The sequence below is a fragment of the Myotis davidii genome, unplaced genomic scaffold, assembly GCF_000327345.1.
Source record: "Myotis davidii unplaced genomic scaffold, ASM32734v1 scaffold1113, whole genome shotgun sequence".
Lineage (NCBI taxonomy): Eukaryota > Metazoa > Chordata > Mammalia > Chiroptera > Vespertilionidae > Myotis > Myotis davidii.
In genome coordinates, this window is record NW_006284942.1 from 30,489 (window position 1) to 40,134 (window position 9,646).

General features: G+C 44.5%; 1 protein-coding gene across 1 annotated transcript in view; it reads left to right on the forward strand.

Moving 5' to 3' along the window:
• The window catches only part of INO80C (INO80 complex subunit C), a 13,674-nt gene that overhangs the window by 3,672 nt on the left and 356 nt on the right, over positions 1-9,646 (forward strand). The window contains exons 2-5 of the mRNA XM_006755213.2: positions 2,450-2,560; positions 3,879-3,990; positions 4,820-4,887; positions 9,612-9,645. Coding sequence (XP_006755276.1) covers positions 2,450-2,560; positions 3,879-3,990; positions 4,820-4,887; positions 9,612-9,645 — 325 coding nt within the window. The remainder of the gene's footprint in view (positions 1-2,449; positions 2,561-3,878; positions 3,991-4,819; positions 4,888-9,611; position 9,646) is intronic.

Consider the following 9,646-nt stretch of genomic DNA (forward strand, 5'->3'; position numbering starts at 1 on the left):
GGAACAGCCTATCCCTGTATTCCTTCCAGGACTTCGCTGTGCCTTTGACCTTACCTTTAGGAATCTGGGAAGAGGCATGAACAGAAAGGGACAATGCAGTCATTCAACAGTTCAGGAGAAGGAGATAAAGCTAAGGCCACGGTTTGAGGAGAGCAGCACTGTGAGCTGGGCCTGTTCTAGGGAGGTTCTGTAATCACCATTGGAGGCTTGGGGCCTGTCTCTTCATTTCCCTTTAGGATCTCCTCTTTGCCTCTGTAGCACTTCTGTTTGCTTATCTTCTCCCAGATGGAAACGTTATATAAGTAGTCATTTTCTTTATGAAAAACGCAATAAAGTTGAAACTTAAAGTGTATCTGGCCCCAGGAAACCTCTTTTATATTCAGCCTGTTTTCCTAAGTGGTCCCTAGCTGCCATGGTTTTCTATTCACTGCGTAGTTCTTATGGTAATTTTTCTCTCTCTCACTTAATTTAGGCCACTCTGTAGGCCCAGCCTCCTGACAACCCACGTCCATCGGTCCCCGGGTATTCTCCTGGTGCATCCTTAATGAACTGTTACAGTCCTCAAGAGAATGGCTCCTTGCCTCCTTCTGACACTGGCGGGTGACCTGCTTACCGCATGTGTCTTCAGCCGGTGGACCAAGCTTCCTCCTTTTCCCTTGGACCACCCTCTCTTCAAAGAGCAGATGACTGTCACTCTCTTTGACCTGCATGCCAGCTACAGCTTCCTCCTCAGGTTCCGTGAAGTCCCTGGCTCATTCGCTGTTAGGTTGGCCTCTAAAACCAGGCAGCCAAACTGTTATCAAAGCGATTGCACCTTTTTACATTTTCACAAGCAGTGTATATAAAGATTCTAGTTTCTCTGCATTCTCGCCAACACGTCATTATGTTTTTGATGACATTCATCCTAGCAGGTGGAAATAATACCTCTTGTGGTTTTGATTTTCTAATCACTAATAATGTTGAGCGTCTTTTCATGCGCTTACTGGCTTATGGGAGGAACCCTGGAGAGGAGTCTGGGCAGGTGTTTGAGAAGAGACAGTTCAGAGAACTATTGCAGCAGAGTGAGTGGTCCTGTCTCCCCCATGCCAACTTCCTCCCATATGGATGTGCTAGGGGTCGTGGGGTTGGTGAGATGGAATATATATTTATACATCAGAACTCTTACACTGCTGCTAGACTGTAAGAGTGCAACCATTTAAGGAAATGATTTGGCAGTTTCTTACAAGGTTAAACATATACTTACCCTATAACCCAACCATTCCACTCCTAGGTATTTACCCAGGAGAAGTAAAAACACACGTCCTCACGAAGGCTTGGACAGATATTTCATAGCAGCTTTATTTCATCAACAGGAAAATGGATAAACAAATTGTGGTACGTCCACATAGTAGAGTCCTACTCTGCTGAGTAGTGTACAAGTTCAATGACATGAACTAACCCATGCAGCAGCGTGGACAAATCTCAGAAACATTATGCTGAGAGCTAAGGAAGCCAAACACAACAGTACATACGTCAGACTCCACTCATGAAGTTCTAGAACAGGCAGAAGTAACGTGGAAATCAGAACAGAGGTTGCCCTGAGGGTGGAAGGTACTGGCTAGGAAGAGGCATGAGGGAACTTTCTGGGATGATGGAAATGCTCTCTTATCTCCTTGGGAGCATGGCTTACACAAGTGTAAGCATTTGGCAAAACCCAGGAAACTACACTTAAGATCTGTGCATTTTGCTCTATGTAAATTATATATCAAAAAACAATTTATTGCCATTTGGGAAGATTGGAAATTGCATTACACATCAGAGGTTATGTTTTACTTGGTCTTGTTTTTTTTCTTTGTGATTCGTAGCTTGAAAGTCTTTTTGTTTTAAAGCACATTGGCCTGCCTGTCAGGGCACTCTGGCCACAGCCGGCTGAGCGACTAGCCTCCTCTCCCTCTATTCTCCTTCCTTAGAATGCCCACATCCTGCTGTGCCCCTTAAGCATACCAGCCCTAGCCTGGGATCTGGCTGATGAGACCCTTAAAGGGACTGGATCTTTTTTGTCTTAATATTTCAAGACATAGTTTGACATAATCAGCAGGAGTAGGGGCCATGTGGTGTCATGGAGAGCCTGATTTTTTCTGTATACTGGGAATAATAGCACTACTTTGTAGTTAGTTGTTGTCAGAGTTAAATGAGGCATCGTGGGCATGACACCCATCCCTGTGCTTGGCACACGGGGGCCAGAAAGCATGGCAGCTGGGGTCCTGGCTTCTCCTGGTCTCCTGTGGCTTCTGCACAGCAGGTACAGCGGCCAGACTAGCATGCCTTCTGCTGCTGCAGGCCACCTTCTGGGGCTCTGGGCACACCGTCTTTCCCGCATGTCCTGTGATGCCATCTTATGTCTCCTTGAGAGCTGAGGTAGGGAACTCAGCTAAACGATACTGACCTACTATTCTTATTGCGTTTTAAGGGTATCAGCATGGAAGCCATGAGTGAGAATAAAATGGTACCCTCTGACTTTAGCACAGGACCTATGGAAAAAACTTCCAAACCTTTGCCATTTAAGGATCCCAACTTTGTGGTAAGCATCTAAGGCAGCGGTTCTCAACCTGTGGGTCGCGACCCCTTTCACAGGGTTCGCCTAAGACAATCGGAACACACATATATAATGACATATTGTTTTTGTGATTAATCACTATGCTTTAATTATGTTCAATTTGTCACAATGAAAATACATCCTGCGTATCAGATATTTACATTACGATTCATAACAATAGCAAAATTACAGTTATGAAGTAGCAACGACAATAATTTTATGGTTGGGGGTCACCACAACATGAGGAACTGTATTAAAGGGTCGTGGCATTAGGAAGGTTGAGAACCACTGATCTAAGGTATTTGATAAATTACAGTGGGAAGACTGGGGAGTGTTGCGGGGCCGGGGGTGTAAGAGATCAACCAAAGGACTTGTATGCATGAAAAAAAGGAGACATATGTACTACTATCTGTAATACTTTAAACAATAAAATAAAATAAAAATATATGTCACACACACACAAAAAAACAAAAAACCAAGCTCCCATACTTTAGCTTCTGACCTTGCTGGGCCTGCAGCCCAGGTGGCACTGGTGTCCCTTTCTCTCCAGGTTGCCACCTTCCCTGCCTTGGGCTTTGTGGGAAGGGTGGGGGCAGGAGAAGAAAGGCCCATCCTTTAAGCAAATCTATGCTATTGTATTATAAAGTAGAAACTGGCTACTTTTCCTGCCGTTCTCAGGGAACATACGCTGATTCAGCTTATACATAAAAGTTCTTTTTTTAAAAAAAATACTGTTTTTAAAATACAGTATTGCCAGTGCCTGCAACAGATTTTGCTCTCCTTTTCCATTTTATTTTGTCATCTTCATCGGACAAAAAGAAGAAACATTTCCAGAAGGTGTGCCATGCCGTGCTTGAGGCATAATTGCATTTTCCAGCGTCCCCAGTAATTCTCAAGGCAGAGACTTGTCCTCAGAAGGGAGATTAGAGATTTGGTCATGAGTTTGAATCTAACTTTGTAGTAAATTTATTTTAAAATAATGGGAAATCCCTGAGTGAAGTCTATAAAGTTAGACCCAACAAAGGATGTGATTTTCTGTGTGCATGTAAAACACATAACCTATTAGTAGTAGTTCTACTTCATCACCAACTAACTCATGGATTTTGACAACCCAAAAGCATTGTGTTTTATAAGGGAGATTAAAGTGCACAATGTAATACTTTTTAAAAAAGGCTTAGGGGTACAAATGATTGCTGACAGAATGAGGGGTATATTACAGTTATGAATAAGCATAAATGTCACGTTCTGAAATGGTACTTTCCACTGATTTTTTGTTTCTCCTTATCCATGCTTCTGATCCCAGCACTCTGGCCATGGTGGCGCAGTAGCTGGCAAGAAGAATAGAACCTGGAAGAACCTGAAACAAATCCTCGCTTCTGAAAGGGCATTGCCGTGGCAACTGAATGATCCTAACTGTGAGCTGTTTAACACCTTCTTTGAGTGTATAATGTTTCCACTGGGAATTTTCTTACAACAGACCTACGTTATTGTGTTTGCATAAGTGGAGGAAACAGTTTTTAGCTTAGGAATTTTATAGTGGTGTCAATATAGGGAGATTATGTGTACATTTCCTCATAACTTATCTGTACTCTGTTGTCATGGGTGTGTGGTTTTTAATGTCACTGTTAGCATGTCAATCTGGAGAAACAAGTCCTGATATAATAATATTGGTTTGACAAACCAATAAGAAGTTTGGCAAACTTCTCATTCAGAAGTCTGCTCTTAAAATTTATTTGCAAGAACAAGGTTGCCCCAGATTTGGTAGGTTTCCTAACAACCAGCTTAAAGGCAAGCTTTGTTTTACTGTCTGAGCCAGTGTTTTTCAGAATAAATGCTTTGGGCTACAGCATTTCCAAATCTATGTAAAGTGCTCTTTTATATTCTGTTCAGCTTCATTGGAAAGTACAGGTAAAAGTTTCCTCCAGCTCCTGTCCCACTGCACATCTTTCATGGGGGGCGGGGGTGTGTGTGACTCAGATAGATGACAAGTGAGCTAGTCAGTTGTCTGGGTGTGGACATTCCAGTATCTGGGTGCTGAGACCCAAGCAGTGGGTCATCTGGCACCTCATCACCCTCAGCTCATGAAGCCCAAGACTGTGAAAATGGCTTGTGGGCAGACGAGCTTTCCCTGTGGTTCTGCTAGAGTGGATGGTCCCTGGGGGCAGGGCAAAGCTAGCCCTTGGGCTAGAAGGGAGCTGAATGTCTGAAAGTCAGTTTAGTTATCTTCTTTTTCTTGTTTTGCAGACTTCAGTATTGATGCTCCTCCATCCTTCAAACCAGCTAAGAAGTATTCTGATGTTTCAGGTCTTCTTGTGAGTATAATTATATCTCTATGCCTCATAACATGGAATTGAAAGGAAGGTTTCACAGTATTGTCTACTTATACAGTGTTCAATATTGACCACCACTGGTCCTGCCTGGAGCCCATATAATGTGCTGGAGTGTTCACTTGTTTGTTTCAGAGTGGCTGTCACCTGGGCATCATGTGGGCAGTCTGGAGTGAGGATTGCTCCAGAAAGGAGACCAAGTTTCACTTCCCTGTACTTATATGAAAGATGCTTCATATATTCTCATGTTAACTACATGGGGAAAAAAAAACCCACAAACTTTTATAGTACTCAAGTTTAAAAAGTCTGCATTTTTGAGGGATTGTACTCTTTAAAAAATATTTAAACTTCTCTAAAGAGGCACTATGGTAAAGATAGTGGTTTTCAAGCATATTTTTAAGCACCAGAACCCCTTTTCCAAGTGAAATCCTTTACAGAATCCCCTGGAGCCCACCTACCCACTGTGTGGGTCTGGTCCTCTGTCCTCCCCACTGCCCACCACAGTGACCCCTAAAGTGCTTCTAGGAACACAGTTTGAAAACCGTGGTAGGATGAGTGGGACTTAGGCAAGTTGCTGACCCTCAGGAACCTCAGGGAGCCTTGTCTCCTTTTCAGAATGTAGATGAAGGGTGGAACTTTCAGCTCACCTTCATCCTTTTTCATCACTACTCAACTCGGAAAATGGGCTTTTCTTCCTGACTGTAGAACTAATAGGTCACTGCACTTTTAAAAACTCATCCGCATCATTTAAATGCTTTACATTTTTATGAAAATGTATGGCTCCAACTTCTATAACAAACTGACTAAATGGTACACAGTTTACATCGGTAAGGATTTGAGTTGTTTTGTAATCTTGAAAATAATATTATTTGTACTCTGAATTAGTCATATGTTTTAGCTTTCCTCCAGAGAGCACACACTCCTCAGTGTATTACAAACTTTTTAATACAGGAACTTAAATACAGTGATTCTTAAAAAACGATAGAGTAGAAGTGCCGTAAAATGGAACATGCCTGCTTGAGTGTACATGTGGGGGGGGGCGGTGCGTGCATGTGTGTGCATGCGTGTATGCTGGATTCCTTTTGTATCCACTCATGGCATGTACCTCCTCCTAAAGGTCCCCTGATGGGACTTCACCTTGAGAGAAATGTTGTAGCCTTATGCTGTCTCTTGTCTACTGCCGGAAAATAGTTCCTCATACACTTGACCCTTTTTAATAGTTGTTTATGGCAGAAGAACTAGCTTAGCACCAGTTACTCTGTTATGGCCCCAAATTTCTCCCTGTACCATTTTGTGCTGAGCTTATAGAAGCCATGGGTCATGGCCAGACTTGGAGGGTGGTCCCTTACAAAATGTAGCTTTATCCTCAGCATTATCAGGCAGCTCATCTGCTATACAATGGTTTTCACACATTAGGAGGCATGAAAGTCATTGTGAGAACCATTGTTCCAGGCCCCTTTATGCCACTGGCAAAGGACTTGTCATGTTACATAAAACCTAACACCTCTTGCTCCAATGCATGTAAGATTCAAGAAATTTTGAACATACAAAGAGCTCTACCATATCATTGAAAGACAAACCATAGAAGAATTGGCTAAAAGACAATTACAAGGAGGAGATACACATGACCAGTAAGTGGATATTCATGCTCACTGATAATGAGGAAAAGACTCATCAGGTAGGGAAGAAGTGCATATCCTCATACATTGCTGTTTGAGGTGGGAACCTGCATTGGTACGGAGTCTTTGGATGTCAGTTAGGCACTACCTACTGAGACAAGCAAAAGCCTGTGATCCAGCATCGCCTTCCAGACGGCTCCCTTAGAAACAGTGTGCCCAAGGAGCTGTATGCAGAAATGTTTGGGAGGAAATGGATTAGCAGAATATTGGAGACAACATAAAGGTCAATCAGTGGGAGAAAGGAGAGTGTTTTCATACTAGTCTATGAGCTTGATATGTATGTAACAACGAGGATTAACTTCCAAGATACATTGTTTACTGAAAGGTACAAAGCAATGTAGTCTGCGTAGTACCACCTAAGTAAAAATCAGCACATGCTTACAAAAAAAATGTGAGTAATTTCTCTGGTGTGTTTATGTTTGTGTGAGGTATATGGACACAGTCTGGAAAGTACCCACCTAGCAGTGGTATCCTCAGGGGAAGGCAAAAGACTTGGGATGGTAGAAGGGGACTTTAGTCTTATTCGAAATGTTGTCTTTTTCTTTTCTCTTTTAGAGGAAAATATGTTCATCTGTTACTTGTATAAATTAAAGTTACATAATTAAAAAATAAGCCCAGCTCATGTTTATACTGACCCACCTTTTCCCAAGCCAGCCAAGCAACTGTTTCCCTGTGTGTGGGCATGGCAGGGAGGCATGCAGGGTCACATCTGTGTTTAGCTAGCTGTTGTTACACAGCTATGGAAAGCACTAGGCTCTGGGAGAGATGGGGGGGCAGTGAGCACTGCGGTCACCCCGCAGCGGGGGAGGCCTGAAATCTGTTTGCTGCCTGCCCTCTTTGCGGAGGGGGGAAGGGGGGGTGGGGAAGATGGCCTTTGTTTCATTCGGGCGCCCTGGATGGAATCCGGAGGAGGTCCTAACTAGGAGTGCAGTTCTTTACTGGTTCAGCTGTGCTGTGTACTTGGCACCCTCCCCTCTGTTCAGAACTCTAGGTCAGGTGCCGTCTGTGCAAGTTCTCATTGGTGACCTTTTTGTTGGTGCCACAGTATCTGTGCATTTTGCATTAGTTATTCAGCAGCCTTCTTGGCAGTGAGGTCTGAACTTGGGCGGGCCGGCTTAGCACAGTTTGGTGGTAGGAGTGAGGTGGCCACAGGAATGGAGCCAGGCCAGGCTGGTTCTCGTATGGAGGCCGGATGATCAAAGCCAGATGCACACGCCTGCACCCCTGCTGGGAACTGCAGGCAGCCTCCCCTGCCAGTCAGATCATCTCACTGCTCATGGCCAGAAGCCTCAGAAGGGGCTTGTTGCTGCTTTTCTGTTTAAGCCTTCCTGTATATTACTGTCTTCTATTACATTACTTTCCAGTGTTACAGAAAGGCAGTATCTAGATCAGTGATGGCGAACCTATGACACGTGTGTCACCTTGACATGCGTGTCATAGGTTCGCCATCACTGATCTGGATCAAGCCAAAGGATCAGAGCTTTGTTTCTTACAGAGCTTTAATTAATCTGAGTTTTTTAGAAATAATCTCGTTTTCCTGACGGGAAGCCGTTAAGTACCTAAGGAGATCCCAGTGGCAGAATTGGAGACTTAGCGAATGAGAGACCTATGACTCAGTTCCCCACAGCTGTTGCTCCTTCACGCCCTCCCTGATTAAAGCAGCATTGCTGCTTCCAGGTCCACAGAGATGAGCACATCATCCACACTTGAGTAACTGGATGTTATGCGTCTAGACTTTAACGGCATCTCATAGTTTTCTGAAAGGAGCTCCAGATGACTCACCTTCATGTCTTCTGTTTCAAAATCTAAGAAGCCCTGTGCCTTGAGATGTATGGTGGGTGAACTAGATTCTCTACTCTGCACATGGGAAAACAGAACAAAAGAGAATGTTGGTATGTCAGTGGGAAACAGGTTCTTTTTTCTGTGATGGTCCTAAGTGTTCATTTAGTGGTTCATTCATTCATCTATCATTTGCTGTACAAACACTGCCTGAAGGCCTACTGTGCTCTGCATTGCACTAGGAGCCAGGATTCAGTGATAAGCACACCACAGGGTTCCTGCCTCAGGGAACCTCAGAGCTTGGGCGTTAATCAGAGGCTCATGCAGATAATATACGTAAAAGCAACAGCGATAAGCATCCCACAGGGGACACATGTGGTGAGGTGAGAGGGTGGGGTCCTGACCTGTCGGGGCCAGATAAGGCTTCCCTGATGACAAGACTTTGGGGGCTGAGTCCTATGGGATGAACGGGTGATTACTGAGCATAGTGAGCCAGGGTGGGGGCTCCTTCCAAGGAAAGGGAAAATGGAGCGTAACCGAGGGAGAGACTTGGAGCCTGAGAATTGGGACAGTGAGTGAGGACATGTAGCTGAGGAAGAGCTGGCAGGGACATAGGAGCCATGCTGAGGACTGGGGCCTTTGTCCCGGAAACAGAGAAGAGCCACTGAGAGGTTTCATAAAGGACACGACCAGAATTGCAAGTTGCAAAGATGAGCCTTACTGTAGTTGCAAGTTGTAGGATGGCTGTCCCTTCTGGTGGAAGAGTGGGTGTTGGTGGCTAGCCCAGCACTGCCATGGAGCCCTGGGAGCCGTGGAAGTGGCACAGGGAGGGTGAGGAAGGGTAGGAGAGGGATGCCCTGAAGTAGGAGGAAGGCAGCAGGGAGGGGCATGGAGGTGCTGCTCCCTGCCTTGGGAACAGATCTGCAACATTTGTTTGAAGCAGGTGGGAGATTGAAGGCAGGGATGATCATCATGAATTCAGTTTTGTAGCCCTTGAGGCACCAACCAGAAGAGTCCTAGAATCTGATGTGGTTATTCCTCTTCCTCCCATTCATTCATTCCCTGAAGTCTTAAGTCTGGGAAGATTAACACGTCTTCGCCAAAGTGCGCAATTTAGTGTTCTTGGCAACAGAGTAAGACATGATGAAGATGTATTTCACTTTCAGTAAAATAGAAAAAAAAATTAAACTTGAACTTAAAATAGTCACCACCAACAGCTCTCTGCCCTTCTCTGTGCCTCTTCCTACCCAGGCCAACTACACTGACCCGCAGAGCAAGCTGCGGTT